The sequence below is a fragment of the Myotis nattereri genome (genome assembly GCF_964212035.1).
Source record: "Myotis nattereri genome assembly, chromosome: 8".
Lineage (NCBI taxonomy): Eukaryota > Metazoa > Chordata > Mammalia > Chiroptera > Vespertilionidae > Myotis > Myotis nattereri.
The window spans coordinates 16940201-16958977 of NC_138083.1; the positions used below are offsets into that span (position 1 = coordinate 16940201).

Consider the following 18777-nt stretch of genomic DNA (forward strand, 5'->3'; position numbering starts at 1 on the left):
AAACCGACTGCCCTGAGTGTGCGGTCCTTCCACCCAATAATCCCTCCCAGACCCAGACCAGATCTTTCTTCACACCCTAACTGCCTCAATTCTGACCCCCTTTGCATATGACATTTAAAAAAACAACAACACTTAAAATGCATTCTTCTTAAAAATACACTGAAGCAGCCATAGGAATTTTTTAACCACCCACAGTCCCATTGCTGAGCCGCCTGGATCTGGCGACAGCTGCACATTGGTTCACCTGTGAAGCTGTAAGAATCTGGATGCTGTGTCCCCATACCAGGCATTGGGATTTCCTGGTCTGGGCTGTGGTCTGGGCCTGGGGACCTTCTTTTAAAAACTCCTGAGAGTATTTTAATATGCAAGCAGGATGGAGAACCACTGTCCTAAGTCAGGGCCTCTTAGTCATGGTTAGGGCCTTGCCTTAGTGCCATCTCACTTGTTACTTATATCTTGATTTTTCTTAGCCTATGCAAGTCTTTGTCATGGTGTATGTTTCTTCTATCTTAATAGACTGTAAAACCCTTAGAGCAGTGGTTCTCAACCTTCTGGCCCTTTAAATACAGTTCCTCATGTTGTGACCCAACCGTGAAATTATTTTTGTTGCTACTTCATAACTGTACTGTTGCTACTGTTATGAATCGTAATGTAACTATCTGATATGCAGGATGGTCTCAGGCGACCCCTGTGAAGGGGTCGTTCGACTGCCAAAGGGGTCGCGACCCACAGGTTGAGAACCGCTGCCTTAGAGAATGATGCATATGATTTCTTTCTTATCACATATGCAAAAGGAGTAGAAGAGAAATGTGACAGAAAGCGGTCAGGCTGTTGCGTTAAGCAGTACAGGTGTGTCCCCCAGCCACAGGTGTGTGTTGGGCCTGATGCGGATGCAGAACAAACACCTGTAATGGTGATGCACCTCTCCCCCTCCCTTCCTGGTCTCCTAGGGAACGTGGACTAGTGATGAGCAGTGTGGTCAGAACTGCCCTGGAGAAAGCCTGGGTCAGCCACGGACTGGGTGATGCTGTTTGAATAGCTGACACTTGGTGCAGGATGCTTTCTTCAATGTTACTGAGGATTTTAGAGAGAATTCTCAGTTGCCCCCTTTAGCACCACATTTTGCCTTGTGCTTTTTCACCCCTTTCTCCTCTTAAAAACTTTACTGTCTTCAACATCATCTTTGGAAGAGGGAAGGAAGAGATGAGACAAACATGTGTTCCACTGACCCTGACAGAACACTATGGTGCTCCCTGTCAACCGCACCATCTCTGAATGGCCCTCCCCTCCCTTCCCGTGGCAGCTGCCGCCAGGAGGGCTGAGCCGGGCATTTTAAGGAAACACAAAGGCTCTGGAGGCCTGTGCCCTGCCTCTGCTTCCCTTCTGGAGCCTGAAGTCTTGTTAGGGAGAAGCACATACTCATAAGCCTCCCGTAATGGCTAATGATTAATAAGTCCAGATTAGTTAGCTCCAACCTATAACCACATGTTTAAAAGGTACAGTCAAAAGGGAGGAAAAGCCAGTCAGCCGATGGTTTGCAGTTGGGTTGAGATTTCCCTGAGCTGGGCTGTGCCATCTGCCTTATGAACCTGGGAGGAAATGAAAACTTGCCTAATATCTATTAGATATTTCCACTTTCTCACATTGGCTGGGAATTAAGACGTCTGAGAACTGGAAGGCCCCGGACAAGAAGAATATAAAGGCTAATAGCTGTAGGAAGAGACGAGAGGAAGAAAGGGCTCCTGTCAGAGCCGGTGGGGCGCTCCTGCCCAGGGCAGGGGCAGAGATTGGGGGTCCTCACAGGTTTCCAGAAAAAGATGGGACCTGAGATTATTCCTTCTAAAGTGTGGACATTACAGTTCATTTGTTCCTTTGGAAGAACGTGAAGATGCTGCTTTTTCTGTGAATGGCCGCGTTCGTCCAGCTCTGGTTCCTCAGTCCTGGCAGGGTTGTAAGTGCCTCACTGCTAATTACGGCTCTGGGGGCACTTCAGCAGTTGCCAAGAGATGGCCGGCAGGTACTAAGAATTTTTCTCAGAGACAGTTTTTGGAAATGACTCTTAATTAAAGCTTATTTGAAATAACCTTGAGATTTTGTTTCGAAAGAACCTGGCGCTTCTGACGCCCAGGTCCACACTCCTGGGCACCAGCGCTGTGGCCTCGTGTCCTGGTTCCAGCAGGTGGGACACGTACGGCCTCGGCGGTGGGTTCCTGGAAAACCCAACGGCTTCGCTTGGTTTTCTATTTAGCAAAAACCAAACCAAAGCAGAGGCCAGATGGAACATTTAGGTCTGCTGACGGAAAAAGAGAATATCTCATACTCTTCTTTTTCAGAGGGATATATGATGGTAACCAGGAAGTTAAACTTCTAAACAGCATAATAAAGAGAAAAACTGGTTCCTTTTCCCCATTAGCCTTTAAAGTCTCTCAAAAGGCTGAAAAAAAATCCCTTAAAATGGGAAACATGCCAATCGACTTTAAAATAATACCTGAAGTGCTTACGGTGTTGCCGTTGCCGAAAGTCCTCTCTCAGTCCCAAGGAGCCCAGGAGCATCCCTGTGAAGGGTGCCTAGAAAAATAGGCAGAACCCTGCTTTTTGGCCACTTTAACAATAGGAGACAGTGAAGTCCCAGATGCACAGAGGACACATTCCACCCACCGGCACTCACTCACCAGGGCCCTGCCCCCAGCGCTCAGCGTTCCCGTGGTGGGAGCTGGGGTCAGTGCCGTCAGCCAGCATCTCCCTTCTCGCGAGCCGGACCGTCTGACCTGTGAGGTTGCCTGATGCTGGAGAAAGCCACTGCGGTCTCCAGGACGCACTGCGAGGTCCTGCTCCCCCAGCCCTAACCTCAGGCAGGACCAGGAGGTGCCGGCTGCCCTGCGTGTCTGCTAAGGTACGCTGGGCAGACTGTGTGGCCCGCGTGAGCCCGTGCGTTGTAGTTAGGGAAACCCTGCTGCCTAGCTACATCCCTAGGGCTCAGAGAAGTAGCTAAAGAAACAGCCCGACTCCAGTTAACGCCAGGGCCTCTGGCATCCAGGTGTGCCCTCTGAGGCCAGGCTCCTGACCAGGGGGATGTGCGCTGACCCAGACCATCAGGGGCAGGAGTCCCAGAGGGAAGGGATCAACACAGAGAAGAAAAGAAGCAGCCAGAAATGGAACTCCATGGGCCGAGACTGGCTGCTCCTTACCCAGTTACCCAGCGTGGTGACTGCCAGAGCCATGTTTACATATTAGAACTCAGGTCCGGCTTGGCTCCTGGGACACACATGCACCTTTGCTACAGCTTAAGCAGACGGGAACCCACGAGGGCCGTGGCCTGCAGACATCCATTCCATAAACATTTGGAATATTGAGGGGCGCTAAGAAGAAAAAGCAAAAGGAGCAGGAGAGCTGCTGAGAAACATAACATCGGGGTGGCACTGTAAATCGGGGGTCAGGGCGGGCCTCGCTGAGAAGGGGACATTTGAGGGAAGACATGAAAGAGGTGATGGAGAAAGTCATTTAGAACTGGGTGGGGTGGGGGGAGAGGGGCATTCCAGGCAGAGGAATAGCAAGTGCAAAGGCCCTGAGGCAGGAGCTTTCCAGGAACAGTGAGGACCCCCGTGTGGTTAGGGCAGAGTAAGCAAGGGTGTGAAGAGGATGAGGCAAGTCAGAGCAGCCTGTGGCCAGCTGGGAAACTTTGTTACTCTAGTGCAGTGGTTGGCAAACCGCGGCTCACGAGCCACATGCGGCTCTTTGGCCCCTTGAGTGTGGCTCTTCCACAAAATACCACGTGCGGGCGCACATGTACAGTGCGATTGAAACTTTGTGGCCCATGCGCAGAAGTCGTTTTTTGGCCTGGGTGAGTCTATTTTGAAGAAGTGGTGTTAGAAGAAGTGGGGGGTGTTGGTCGGTCGTCGGTCGACAGAGACGCCGTGCAGGCAGGCCGCGAGATACGCAGTGCGGGGGGGGGGGGGGGGGGGGGGGGCAGGGGGAGGCGCGCGCGCGCGATTCATGCAGGAGTTGAGGATGGGAGAGTTGGAAGGGGTCGACCTCAGCAAATGTACCTCAATCAGATTGAGGACGTTTTTAGCAAAGGCCAGCCTAGGAGCACCCTAATTAAGTTAATAACAATGTACCTACCTATATAGTTTAAGTTTAAAAAATTTGGCTCTCAAAAGAAATTTCAATTGTTGTACTGTTGATATTTGGCTCTGTTGACTAATGAGTTTGCCGACCACTGCTCTAGTGAGATGGCCAGCTTTGGGGGCAGGGGGGGTGTTAGGCAGTAGAATAACATAATAAGAATTCTTGTTTTAAAAAATCACTCTGGGCTTCTGTAGGGGGGATGTACTATAGGGGGGTTGGAAGGAGACTGGTTAGATGATATTCCGTTCCCCTTGTATTCCTGTCCCTGGGCACAGCGGCATGTTTGACTAATGAATGAGCCTGTGGTGACCCCACAAGGTTCTCCCTGAACATTCCCTAGGGGGCCCACTAGTGGCCTCCTCACTCCAGTGCCCCCGAAGGCAGCCCCTGACCTGGGTTGCACAGGTGAAGGGAGCACAGGGACAGCAGCTCTTTGTATGGGGAGGTTTGGGTTGGAAGGGAGAAAGTAAAAAGGATGACAGAGTTTTGACCTGCAGTCACATATCCCCTCCCCCCCAAGACCCTGCAGAGGCGTGTCCCAGAACTCGGTGGTCTTAGACCAGTGAGCGGACGTGAAGAACCGTGGTAGATGAGTGTCTCTGGATCACGGAACATTGTTTGAAGAGACGTACAGTGACTCCATTATCCAGAAGAGCGAGGCTATGAGAGCAAGGTTCCCGGGCACTGTTTCACTCTTACAAACATGGCCCTAGAACAGCCGTGGGCAAACTACGGCCCGTGGGCCGGATATGGCCCGTTTGAAATGAATAAAACTAAAAAAAAAAAAAAAGACCGTACCCTTTTATGTAATGATGTTTACTTTGAATTTATATTAGTTCACACAAACACTCCATCCATGCTTTTGTTCCGGCCCTCCGGTCCAGTTTAAGAACCCATTGTGGCCCTCGAGTCAAAAAGTTTGCCCACCCCTGATCTAGAGCAGTCAGTGAACAGTAATAGCTCTTTGCACATGTGTGGGCATTTGCAACACCAGCCCCACCGTCTGCCCTCAGGAGAGCATGAGTATCTCTCTGGCAGTTTTTAACTGAGAAGGGCTGTGTGTTTTTCACTGTCAAGTGGCTGGTCATATCAAGGCCAAGGGTCAAGTGCTAAGTCTCTCCTCCCAACAAGACTCACTGCACCCCCCTCGGAGAGGACCCCTCCTTGTGGGGAACACCCTCGTGGAAACGAACAACGGGGAGGAGGGGACGAGCCCTTCTTTTGTGGCAAAGGCTAAACGCTCCGCCCCAAAGGCAGGAAGGACTGCTTCCTAGGCTGTATGACCAAGGCACGCTCCCCTCAGCATACATCCCTGAAAACTTGGTTGGCAGTTAACCGGAGTATTTCCTATTTTAGAGTGCAAATGGAGCACCACAGGGAGGGTTCACACGTAGAAAAGGTCTTAATTATGGACCAAAATAGCTTCCTGAGTGTCTGAAGACCAAGGACAGCTTCTATCAGTGAAGCTACCAGACAGTTCCATTGCTTCTTCAGTGTTTCCTGAGACAGATACTCATCACTCATCGTTCTCCCACACGTCACCACAAACGTAACTGCTGCATATTCTTGAGCTATTGATTATTGGGGATTTAAAATATACTCCTGCGCTGCATACAAAACCCCAGGTGTCCTGGGGAAAGTCACACTGTAATCCTACCTCCACTTATAACAAGACAGATGAGGTCCAGTTTAATAAGCCTGAGAGGGACCTTGAAGGTCAGGGTAGTGTGTTACCTGAGGGCTGGCCCCATTTACTTTGCTTTGAAGATGGTTAAGTTTGCTTGCCGGTGCAGGAGACATGCTGGTGGCAGCTGCTGAACTGCATAGCCGCCCGGTCCCCCTGCCTCCCTAGGGGTTCGTGGGGGTGGGGGTATTTTCCCCTAGAACTCGGAGCCACTTCTGTTGTGTCATTTTTGGGAAATTAATAGCAGTAGCTCTCCCTTCAATTTTATTTTTCCCTTTTTAAAAACAGCATATTGAGATATAATTCACATGCCATACAATTGGTATGTGCCCATTTAAAGTGTACAATTCCATTTTCAGTATGTTCACAAGGTGTGCAACCATCACCATAATCTAACTTTAGAATATTTTTATCCCTCCCTAAAAACAAAAACAAACCTACTAGTAGTCAATTCTCATTCTCCCTACCTCACCCCCAACCCTAAGCAACCTAAGTCTGCTTTCTATCTTTGGGTCTGCTTATTCTAGACCAGTGATGGCGAACCTATGACAGGTGTGTCAGAGGTGACACGTGAACTCATTTTTTTGGTTGTTTTTCTTTGTTAAATGGCATTTAAATATATAAAATAAATATCAAAAATATAAGTCTTTGTTTTACTATGGTTGCAAATATCAAAAATTTCTATATGTGACACGGCACCAGAGTTAAGTTAGGGTTTTTCAAAATGCTGACACGCCAAGCTCAAAAGGTTCGCCGTCACTGTTCTAGACACTTCCCACGAGTGATATCACAGTATGTGGTCTTTGGTCACCAGCTTTTTTCACTTAGCGTGTCCTCCGGGTTCATCCGTGTTATAGCCTGTATCAATAATAGTCTATTGTAAGGGCAGACCACATTTTGGTTATTCCTTCACCAGTTGATGGCCATGTAAGTTGTTTTCATATTTTAGCTGTTATGAATATTGCTACTATAAACATTTCTGTAGTGTTTTCCCATTTTTAGATGTGAATTACAACTGGTAGAAGAAACAGCTGCCACTGTGGCTCGACATAACTAAACTCTTACTGTTCCTGTTCTGTGAGGTAGTGAGGGGGTCTAGGAACCTCTTTCTCCAGGAGGGTCTATCCAGAAAGTTGACACCAATATTAATTTTAAATTTATAATTTACTTAATCTTAGTCATCTAAATATATACAGTAAAAGGCTAATATGCTAAGTGTCCGACTGTTTGGGAAATTACATCACATAGCAATCCCTGGCTTCCTCTCCCTAGCGACTAGCCTCCTTGGAGTTTCTTCAACCCGGGAACATGACTTGCTTCATAGCCAGGTAGAAACATTTAACACTGTAACCAAATGTCTGTGAAGCGTTTTCAATTGCCTCATCTCATTTGATCCTCACAGAAGTCTTGGAGTAGGTAGATAGAAGACTCGGTAGAATCCTATTTTCTTTTCATTAGCCGGAAAATGGAGATTTAGAAAGCTTAGAAATTTGACCTGACTGCAAAGAAGTAAGAAATGGTGGACCTTAAAAATAACTTCAGGTTTTCTCACTGCGAAGAATATAGTCAAACACTGCTGCAGTTAAATATTTTACCTTTTGTTCTCCCTTTGTGATCTACAATAATAATCTGCTTCGTGTTGATATTTACTGCTGTGTTGCTGACAATTACCTGAAAGAGAAGTTGGGGTGCTTCACTAGGCTGGAAAAGGTTTAGCTATATCAGAAAGCAGGTCTAACTAAGCAAGTTTATTCTATATCTATAAAAGGCTAAGTTGACTCGCACATGCGCAATACATATAAAGCTCTCACTGGCACCAATCGTATGCATGTGTTTCCATCTGTCATTGTCGATCGTGAATTTGGTTGACACTTCTATTATAGAGAAAGGGTGAATAGCGATATTAAAATATTCTACTTAATTTCCTTTCAGTGTGCACAAATTAATGCACCTGACCAATAGTATATCTGTAAGAGTACATTATAGTTGCAGAAGAGGAAGAGAAGAATGTGAGGGAAGTTTCCTCAGGAGTGTTCCACCTGCTGGCTTGGTCCCTGTGCACATGCGGGCACATCATCACACGCTCCCTCTGCCTGCTCACCTTTTGGTCCAGCTGTCCTACCTTTCTGCTGCAGAACCAAAGCTGATGGGGAGACCAACAACCAAAAAGAGGAAGCTGAGCCCAGAGCCAGGGCCAGGACACAGCCACTGCTGCTGGGTTGGAAATACTGGAAGCCGTCCTTGGGCCATTTGGAAATGTTAATTAGGCTGGCCAGTTCCCACTGATCTTGGTTGCCAGTGTTGAGTGTATAGGCTTACCCCATCCCTGGCTGCACCTGTTCCCTTCCTCAGAGCCATTCCAAGGGGTCTGAATACCCCGGCAGCTCTCTGATCTCCGCTCTGTCTGCCTTCCTGCTGGGAGGATGTTTAGCACTCGCCGAAAGCTGGAACCCTGGTCCACTGTTTCCCTCATCCATGCCAGCTCTCAAAACCATTCCCTTCCCTAATTATCTTGAACCAGTTAATCATTTTCCACACTGACTGTTCAGTAACAGGAACCCAGAGCGAGGCAGCCACTTTCCCTGTCTGACCCTGCCCAGCTCATCCCAGGTGGCAGTCCTGGATGGCAGCCTTTCCCCAGAGATAAGAGCTCAGTTCAAATCCTTGCTGTTTGCTACCCCCAGTGAGTACAGCCAGAGAAAACATGCCACAGAGAGGCCCTACAGCTCCTGAAAAGCCTCCACGAGGCAGAGCTATGTGGAACACAGAAAATCTCCACCCAAGATGGTTGTTTCCTGTGTTCCTTTAAATCCTTGTTGATATCCAGAGTATCAGAGAAGTCACATGAGCCCATAGAAGTAAGGCATCTTTCTCTAAGAATGATGTCGGATTCTCTGGGCTCCGCTCTATGAGTCTGAGCCCGAGTGGCCCGCTGGTGTCTAAGTGACATTTGAAGGGCTCTTCCTAGAGGGCTCTCACTCAGCTGCTCTGAGATGTGAGCAGGGCCAGCTCCCGATTCCCAGCACCACTAACCTGGAAGTAGTATGCTAAGCAAAATAAGCCAGTCAGAGAAAGACAGGTATCACATGATCTCACTCATGTGGAATCTAATGAACAAAACAGATCCAGAGACACAGAAGCATGGAACAGACTGCGGAATCTCAGAGGGGGAGGGCGGGTGGGTGGGAAGAGATCAAAGAACTTGAATGCATATATGCATAACCCATAGACACAGGCAACAGATTGGTGAAGGCCTGGGGCAGGGAGTAGAGGTGGGTTAGAAGAGGTCAGTGGGGGTGGGGGGGGGGGGGATATGTAATATTTTCAACAATAAAGATTTTTTTAATTAAAAAATAAAATTAAAAAAGGAAAAACCTTGCAAGACACATATTAGCCATGGCTGGTGGTTCAGTGGTTAGAGCATCGGCCCTCAGACCGAAGGGTTGCAGATTTGACTCCTGGTCAAGGGCATGTACCTGGGTTTCCGGTTTGATCCCAGCGCTAGTCAGGGCGCTTGCAGAAAGCAACCAATCGAGGTGTCCCTCTCACTTGGATGTTTCTCTCTCTCTACCTCTCCCCCTCTCCCCCTCTCCCCCTCTCCCCCTCTCCCCCTCCCTCTCTTCTACTCTTGTAAAAATCAATGGAAAAAGTCTCCTTGGGCGAGGATTAACAATAACAGTAACAAAAGGCACATATTAACCCCATAACCCAGTGTCTCTCAACCTTGTCTCTCATTGCCCCACTCTCATTGTGGAGGCTTCTGAGGCACGTTTATTTCCTAATTTGTCCCCTTCCCTGAAACACCACAGAAACACTGTATGTCTGTTTATTGTACTTACTTCCGAACTTTATGCGCATAAGGAATAAGATACTTTTGCCCCCCAGCGGTGACACCGCCCCATTAGGACACATGCCATAGCTCCTCCACCACAGCCCCAGAGCTGGGACGTCCTCCATTTCCTCCACCGCTGTAGCCCCGAGCCTGGAACAGCACCTGCACATATGGGATATCCAGTGAATAAAGGCTGGAATGACTAGTCTTTGTGTCCCTCCCCCGCACCCCCAAGCATCACACGCCTATTCTCTTTCCGTCCCTCATCCCCACGCACGGTGCTCTCTTCTGGTGCCTCCAGCCCTGCCCTGTCAGTGGGTACCTCGTGCTCACCCCGGGGATGTATCAGGAAGCTGACAGCCAACTCCTATGTTCCAAGGATAGGCCCCGCCCTTTGGCCACACTGCCTGCGTGTCAAGGGCAAGTGACATTTGAGCCCCATGGAATCATTAAGGCAGCCCCCAACTGTCTCTGTCTTTGCATCTCCTTAACTCACCCATGGATTGGCAGTTATTGAGACATTCTGTCTGGCCCAGCCACCACACCAGGCTGCATCTGGGGACACGCTGGGGAGAAACGCAAACCCATCCTCATCAGCAATTACAAACAAGCCTCCATTGTTTGCTGCGCCATCTGTTTTCTTGGTTTCTACCAATCGGGTGCCTCTGCGCCCAGCATAACCAGGGTTGAGGGGGCTGCAGGGGAGAGAGACCGAGGAGCCCCTCCATGACCCCCTTGGCTCACACTGGAGAGGGTCCATGGCGTGGTGCCTTGAAAAGCTGAAGCTCCTCAACTCAAGGAAGGCACATGCAGAGTGGTTCTATGTTTGCGTCTCCCATGAGAGGAAGTGGGGCCCACGGCACACACAGTTCATGGGGGGTGGCAGCGGGGATAGGAAACCTAAGTAATCACATTATCTAGAGCACCCATGGGAAATGTTCTAGTCTGTTACCAGCAATTAACACCTCCCAAGAACTTCGTATGCTCCTAGAGCACAATCAGTGTGGTGAGCGGAGTTAACAGTGGTTGGAAATCAAGTAGGACAGAGAATGCTACCAGATCATCCATGACCGGTTATTTATCCTGAAATTCCTAACCCCGAATGACTTCTTGGTGGGGCAATAAATGTTCATCGATAGATTAGAAAATACAGCTTCGTAAAGGTCCGAATTTCTTCAGAGAGCCCCACTGGAAAGTCTGTCATGCCGAGGGCATTCTCAGTCTTAGAGACGGCCCTGGTCACTGTGCCAGCCTTGGCAGACAGCAGTCTGTGCCACTGATAAACATCCTTTGTCTAGCTTTGATGGTGGCCCAGTGACACTGAACTCAGGAGCATTTTGGGGGTCTGGGCGAGGAGCGATGGCTGGGTGCATAAAGAGGCTGCGTTTGCTAAGGAAAACCCACGTGGGAAATAGGATGATGTGGTGATGGAGAAAACATGTCAAAGTCCAGAAACTCCCAGGTTCTCTCCAGTTAGGCCTGGCTGCTGAGACCCCACTGCTCCGTGAGTGAGGGCGAACGTGGGGTCCCCTTCCCCAGCCGCCCTCCGCACAGCACGCCTTGTGCTGCCTCCCTGGGACTGTCACAGCACAGTGACGCTGGCTCTGAATGAACACACTGTGTCCACCTCAGAAACGGAAAATGCGACCTGCGGACCTGTAGACATGCACACTTAGAGGGTATCCCTCATTTCTGTAGGCCATCCATTTAATTTCAAATACTTGTCTTGCAGACTCTTACCTTTGACTCTGTTTTGCCTTGAAAACTCTTATCTTTGACTATAGTATAGAGCAAATCAGTCAGGAAATATTGGGCAGCAGGAAAAAGGGTAGAGCGATGAGTGCTACCCAGTGTCTGTAGGGCTCTGATAGCATCTGCTTCATACATCCTGGGACTGCTAATGTCGCCTTCCTTTTGCATGGATAAATGTGACAGCAGTTAGAACTCTGTTCTGCCAAGTTGAATTTTAAGCGACTTTTCAGTTCCTAATGATCTCTAAGACTGTGACAACTCTCAGGCACCCAGGAATAAATGTATTATTATCACTGTGTTCATTATCAAGTGGGGCTATGGATGTGCTGGGCTGTATTCATTTGATTTTTATGTTCTTTCCCTTCAGATTAAAATACGTAAAGGTCTCGTTGCCATATTTGAGCAAGGTAAGACTGACACTTCAGCGGATTTGCTCAACCTCCCTGCCCTTGGGGACGTGCGTGTAAATTCACTAACATGCCTCCTTCCCTGGCTAACACCTCGAGGAAACGTGCCCTCCTGTTCCTTCTGTTCCCACCTCCCCTCCCAAGGGGCCCTGCCCCGGGTCCTGCCCCTGCATGTCTGTACTGCCCAGGGAGCCCAGCCTCGCCTTTTCTCTGCTCCTGCACTCTGGGCGGAATCCGACACCAACACCTGCCATCCCCGAAAATGTCTTTGTTGCCGCCCTATTGTGTGGGGAGCCTGGGGAGCTGGGGGACCGGGAGCCGCCTCCTTTTTTGTTGCCGGAGCCGGGAGGAGCAAGATCTTGAGATGGGCCGATAAGACCCGGCACGCGTGCTGGGCCGGCCTTTGACTGCTTGCCTTAATAGGAGCCTCTGCATGGGAAGGCCGTGGTCCAGGCGACTGATGAATGGAACAGCTGGGGGAGGAAGAGCAGACAAAAGCCGGGGGAGCACAGAGGGTGGAGAACCAGGGGATCTTGAGGTTTATGACCCAGAGGGCAGGCCAGGCCTGGGGGCAGGTGTGCCCTCCTCTGTGGGCTTCTGCTTTCTGCCTTGGGTCTAGGGTCCAGGCCCTGCCCGTGCGCACTGACAGCAGCCCCATCCAGGGGTCCGGTGCTGGCTGAACACTCTCTGGGGGGCCTGGGCGAACAGGTGGGAGGGAGACTAAATGATGAGGATGATGATAGCGACGACAATAATGTGGGCAACATCAGTGAGCAAGCTGTCATTTATTTTTTATATATATATTATTTTATTGATTTCAGAGAAGAAAGGAAAGGGAGATGGAAATAGAAACATCAATGATGAGAGAGAATCATTGGTCAGCCCCTCCTGCATACCCCTCACTGGGGATCAAGACCGAAACCCAGCCCTAACTGGTTTGGCTCAGTGGCTAGAGTGTCGGCCTGTGGACTGAAAGGTCCCAGGTTCGATTCCGGTCAAGGGCATGTACTTTGGTTGCGGGCACATCCTCAGTGGGGTTGTGCAGGTGGCAGCTGATCGATATCTCTCTCTCATCGATGTTTCTAACTCTCTATCCCTTTCCCTTCCTTTCTGTAAAAAAATCAATAAAATATAAAATAAAAATAAAAAATGACCGAAACCCAGGCATGTGCTCTGACCTGGAATCAAACTGTGACCTCTTGGTTCATAGGTCGATGCTCAACCACTGAGCCACACTGGCCAAGCCAAGCTGTCTTATTAACAGTATTGTCCACAGTGGGACGCATGGCACAGACTCCAATCACTGTCTCAGTAAATATGGAAGCTGGAAGTTCTGGTCCAGACTTCTTGTCACACCTGCGGGCCAGACAGCAGCACTGCCACAGCGAGCTGACCCTCCAGCCCAGCTGCCCTTCCCTCCCCGCAGCCAGGGCTTTGGCCCGGTCCAGGAACTGCTGGAATAAAGCTGGCTCACTCAGGGCAGGTTCCGGAGGCAACCAGAGCCACAACACTTGGGTGCACACATCTGGCTGGGCAGAGCAGGGCAGTACAAAAGCCTGGGGGCTTCATGCAAAATTCTTGATTTGCTGGGACCGCCCTATCCATGCACGTCCTCCTGCTTCTGGCACAGAAGCGGTGAGTGGGGCTCCAGTGCCTTTGAACCCCCAGCTTCCCAAAAGAGGGAGAGGCCAAGTGCATGGCATTGTCTCCCCTGTCACCCACCTGCTCCTTCCACAGCTGCCACCGCCCCTCCACCCCCATTAATCACAGGGTGCGGTGGGCATGGCTGGAGCCAGCACAGGCTGAGGGTGTGCCACGGAAAGGTGGGGACTGGAGAACGCAGGGGGTGCTGTGGTGCAGGCTCCGCCTGGGGAGTGGCCTGCCCTTTGCCCTGGGCAGTGGGGCCACTTTGCCCAGAGCCCATGCAGGTCCTCCGAGCTGGCATCACTGCCCACCTGCTGCCTCCCTGGGTGGCTGTGGAGGGGTTCGATATTTTCCCTTTCCTTAATGTCCTATCTTTGAATAGCTCTTTCTTTCATTCACTTGCTTTTTTTTTTTCTCCCCTCTCCCAATTGATCCGATTACAATAGTGGGTGGGGTGGTTCCCTGTTGATCATGTGAAGTGTTAGGCAATTTGAATGTTAGGTAATTCAAAACGGAATGTTATCTGGGATTAAATCAGGTGTGTTTGCCTCCCTTCCTTACCCCCCTTTCTCCCCCCACCCCCCTTTGAATGATGGTACCACACCTTCGCCTTCAGCTACAAGGGTTCAAAGAGATGCCTGTTACCAATGCCATTTCTGTCATAGATGACAGAGTAGCTGCATTGCCTTTGTCAAAGCAGCCTGTTTTTAAAGATGAACATAGGAGAGAGGCCCAGGATGTTTCCTGTCTGTGCCGACCTCACTGGGGGCAGAAGAGAGGAGAGAGGCCTCGCGAGGGAGTCTTACAGCCCTGAGTCTCCGACATGAGGAGGGCTGTCTCCTCCGGCCCAAGCATGTTTGCAAGTACTGATTTCCGAGACTCTTCCTAGAAACAATAAGGTCAGATAATAAAAACTTCAAAGGCCAATGCCCCAGAAATGAAGCATCTCAGGAAGAGTATAGAAACCTGCTTTTGAGGTTTGTTCCGGAAGCCTGGGTGAGATACAGCTGGGTTTAAAAATAGACTATGAGGGGGAGAAGGGTGATGAAATGATCCTCTCGCAGAATGGCCCCGGGAGACCAGGCTCCACCCGCAACAGTGGCCGAGTGTTGCAGCAGGCATTCCCAAATTCCTTCCGCTCCTGCAGAGCAGCCCCAGGAGGCAGCCGGCAGCCACGCAGGCTGTAACTCTATTCCTCCCCCTCAGTGCTCATCTAGATTCACTCAGACAAGCGATTTATTTATTTACTAGAGGCCCAGTGCACGAAATTCGTGCACGGGTAGGGTCCCTAGGCCTGACTGGCGATCAGGGCTGATCTGTGGGAGACCAATGGATCAGGGGGCCCCCACTGGCACCCGACTTGGCCAGCCTGGCTCCACCCGCTCACTGGCCCTGCCCCCCACTGCTGCCACAGGTTACCTCCCACTGCGAGGCAACTGGTGGGGCGATCGGGTGGCTCCACACTGGAACATGCCTTGGCTGGCCTAAGGCCTGCAAGCTGGGGGCAGCTCCTGCATTGAGCGTCTGCCCCCTGGTGGTCAGTGCACATCATAGTGACCGGTCGTTACACCAGTCGTTCAGCAGTTTGGTCAATTTGCATATTAGGCTTTTATTATATAGGATAGTTGTTAATCCTCACCCTAGGATATTTTCCCATTGATTTTGAGAAGGAGTAGAGGGAAGGGGAGGAAGAGAAACATCAATGTGTGAGAGAGACATCCATTGGTTGCCTCCAGCACACACCCAACCAGGGCCCAGGATGGAGTCTGCAACAGGAATCAAACTTGGGACCCTTCAGTTCGTGGGCTGACACTCTAGCCACTGAGCCAAACTGGCTAGAGCGCAGAGAAGCAATTAAGTCCTGGCCTCTGGTCTCAGACCCTTGGGGGGATAATCGAGTTGTAGCTCCTGTAAAATGAGAATATGTAAATACATGTGAGTGATAACACTGACCAGGAGCCACAAACTGCCGGGAGCCGCACTCGCTTCCTCATTGACTGGACAGTGCTGCCTCCTCGGCTCCTCCTCCCTTTACTGTCATCACACGCCTTCTCTCTTCTTTCTTCACCTGTGGGTTGGACAGGAAGGCTGAGTCCATTTCAAAAAGATTCATCGTTTCTTATATGGCTCAGGAAGGTCCAGAGCAAAGACTGGGAGGAAATACCTCCTTTGTTCATTCATTCCTCAAACCTCCCAGCACTCCCAGCACTGGGAAGGCGTCCACACACCCTCTCTCGTATCCGCCCGCAGGGCCTCGCCTGGTGCCATGACTCGGCCTTTCTCTGCTTCCCTCGCAGGGCCCTGGCCGCCAGCTTGAGTGCCTACCTCACGCCTCTCGGCCGGGAGATGGCCGAGCCCCCAGCCCCACCAGAACCTCCAGACCCAGAGACTCAGGACACTGCTGGGCTGGTGCCCTCAGAGGCCGTCCTGCCAACCGGCTCCTGAAGTGAAGACAAACCCCGCGGGAAAGTTGCCGATTGGACTTTCAGACCAGGCGGTGTGGTCTTGCCCCCAACCGCACGAACCTGGGCCTTCAAATGAAGAAAAGAAAAAGTCAGCAACAAACAGAGACTCAGCAGCCCTGGCATGGGCGTCGTGAGGCTGCTCCCGGCAGGCACCGCGGAGAGGAGCCAGGCTTTGGGGGAGGGCGCAGGACAGCTGGGTTCTGTACCAGGTTCTGTCCTCGTCGATAAACCCAAGCCTGCTTCACAGAGGGGCCTGCAAAGCAACTGTGCAATTGATTGAGGAATTTTCCCTGCCTTGATTTTCCTAGTTCTTACGTTAGAATTCATGGTCTACTCAGAAATTTCATCATCAAGGAAATGGGCTCTCCCTGGGGTCTTTGCCCAGGCATTTCCCTCAGGGGCTGTTTTGCCACCTGGTGCCTGTGGCCCACTAACTGGAGAGGCTTTCCTGAGCGTCCTGGAGGCATTGTGTCGTGACAGTGACACTCCTGTCACGCACTCAGTGTTTCCAGAAATGCAGGGCCCTGTCCCTGGGGAGCTCCGTAGGCCAGGGAGCTCCCAAGGCCTCGCTCAGGGCCCAGCCTCGCTGGTGCTGGGGGAGGGACTTGCACCCTGCGATGTCCACCCACCTCCAAAGGCTGTGCCCACGCTGAGCTGGCCTGCCCGCTGCCCGGAGAGGGCCACGCAGGGGCCTCGGAAATGCTTCCCATCACACAGAGCTCTGGGTAGCAGATGCCAAGCAAGGATTTGAGGTGCACAATGAGCCTATTTTTAAAAGGAGAAAAAGAAAGCAATGGAAAGCTCAACCTTCCGCCAGCATTTTCCCAGCCCCTGCTGGGGTCTGTGGGTGTGAGACAGAAATCAATCAGTGGGGACACCTTTGCCTCTCACCTGGGCCCTCGCCCGTCTCAGTCTGGAGTCTGGCCCACCACCCTGTGCAGTCCTTACCCGTAAGGTGGTTTCACAGCCCACAGGCCCAGACCAGAGTAAGCCCCCGGCTCAGGATGGGGTGGAGAGGGAGTGGGGGTGGACAGCTGCTGGCGGAGGCCCCAGGCAGGAGCTGGGTGGGCCAGCGTGGGTGCTCTCCCTCTCTCCTCTGCCCTCTGCCCTGCACCCATGAGTGTTGCCCCCGGCCTGCTTTGTCACGTTTCCCGTGAGCCCTCTGAGCCTACTCGCCCCATCGAGCGTCAGAGCAGCGGTTCCCGGCCAGCAGCTTTCTGTCAGCCGGCGGGTTGGTGTCCTGGTACCTGACCTGGAGGAGAGACAGGCAGACCCAGGAGCAGGGCTTCCTTTGGGGACAGTTGAGAAAGTCTCCCACGAGGAGGGCGGGCCTTCTCATCCAGAGGGAACTTGCTCTTCTGCGTGCTAGGGGATTGCAGGTGCGGCTGGAGCCCAGGCCCGCGACACAGCACCCGAGCACCGTCTGAATGTGAGAGAATGAGGGATGCTCCGAGGCAGAAGCCGGAGCCCTGGTCCTTCGGGGCTGTTCCATAGGCAGGCCTGTGTTCGCCCCTCGGGCTGACTGGCAGTGTAAAGGGTAACTGAGAGGCACAGCATTTTCTGTTGTCTCAGCAAATGTCAGGAGTTTTATCTTCCTCTCCCCCCACAGACGCCTCCTTCATGATGTGGACTTTCTGTTCGCATGGTTTGGCCCATCACTCACACTCCAGACTGGGGTTGAGTTGCTTTTTTTTCATATTTACAAAGTCCCCTGTTCCTGCTGAAAAGGCCACTGCGTGTTCCTGGGCTTGGAAACCCGCGGAGGCCCCGAGGGGAAGTAGCTTCTAGAACAGTTCACCTTCGGGCCCTAGACGCCCCCCAGAAGGCTTGGCTTCAGTCCCAGTAATGGGACTTGGACGGCGTGTTGAGCTCCCCTGGACTTCCGCGCCCTGGTTCCGTTTCACCTCGAGGACCCAGTCCTCCTGGCCCGGCAGCGGGAAACTCGTTGCAAGTTGCCAATGGCCAGGCCTTCTTGCCATCCCTGATGGTTCCAGGGCCTGGGACTTCAGCTCACAACCGGCGGGTTGCAGCTGGAGCTTCTCCTGCGCTGTGGTCTGAAGACGCCGAGTGGGGGAGCGGGGATCTGCAGCCAGGTTTGCTTGCAATCATGTGGACGTGAATCATTTTGTTATTTGGGGTGGAAAATTGAAATGATCAAGTCTTTTTTTTCTTTTTCACTTAGAAAAGCAAATATTATGTTTTGTAATAGATGCCTTTCAGCAAAATTGGGAGGGTCACGCATCCGGTGGGGACCCACCTGAGTCAGATTAGTAGGGCGGCCAGCCATCCGTACAGAGCAGTGGCCCTAATGGCCCCAAATGGATAAGACTCGATGGCTCCCAGGCAAGACCAGGCCGGTTCCCTCAGTGCTCTGCACGCTGATGTCCTGCAGTCTCACTGAGTAGGTTTTTGTACATAAAAAAAAAAAAAAAAATAGTAATGCCACAAAATGATTACGTCTTTAAAAATAGTAAAACCTTAAGCACACAGAAGTGAGGAAATTTAGCTTGAGTCAGGGACGCTCACAGTGTCTTGGTGGAATGAAGACTGCAGTTCCTAAGATCCGCCGGAGGGGGAGGGGTTCACCCTTCACTTTGCCAGGGGCTCACTGATCAGATCCTCCGCCTGACAGACAAGATCAGGTGGATCCACAGTCATACAAATCACATCTTCCCCGCCTTCCTCAGCTGCCACCCCCTGTGCTTCACTGACTGTGATACTTGTATCACCTGGAGTTTGAGGAGTCCTTTAAAACGACTGTGATGTCTTACATGTAACCATGCTACCTTTACGTCTACTGAAGCGGAATGTGCTCATCTGAAGGGAAATTCAACGTAAACAACCACCATCTTAGTTGCACTCAAT

General features: G+C 51.2%; 1 protein-coding gene across 1 annotated transcript in view; it reads left to right on the forward strand.

Moving 5' to 3' along the window:
• RALGAPA2 (Ral GTPase activating protein catalytic subunit alpha 2) overlaps positions 1–18329 on the forward strand; it is a 300833-nt gene extending 282504 nt beyond the window's left edge. The window contains exons 40-41 of the mRNA XM_081097210.1: positions 11764–11803; positions 15745–18329. Of these exons, the coding sequence (XP_080953336.1) occupies positions 11764–11768 (5 nt within the window). The 3' untranslated portion in view covers positions 11769–11803; positions 15745–18329. The remainder of the gene's footprint in view (positions 1–11763; positions 11804–15744) is intronic.
• Positions 18330–18777: the final 448 nt, after the last annotated feature.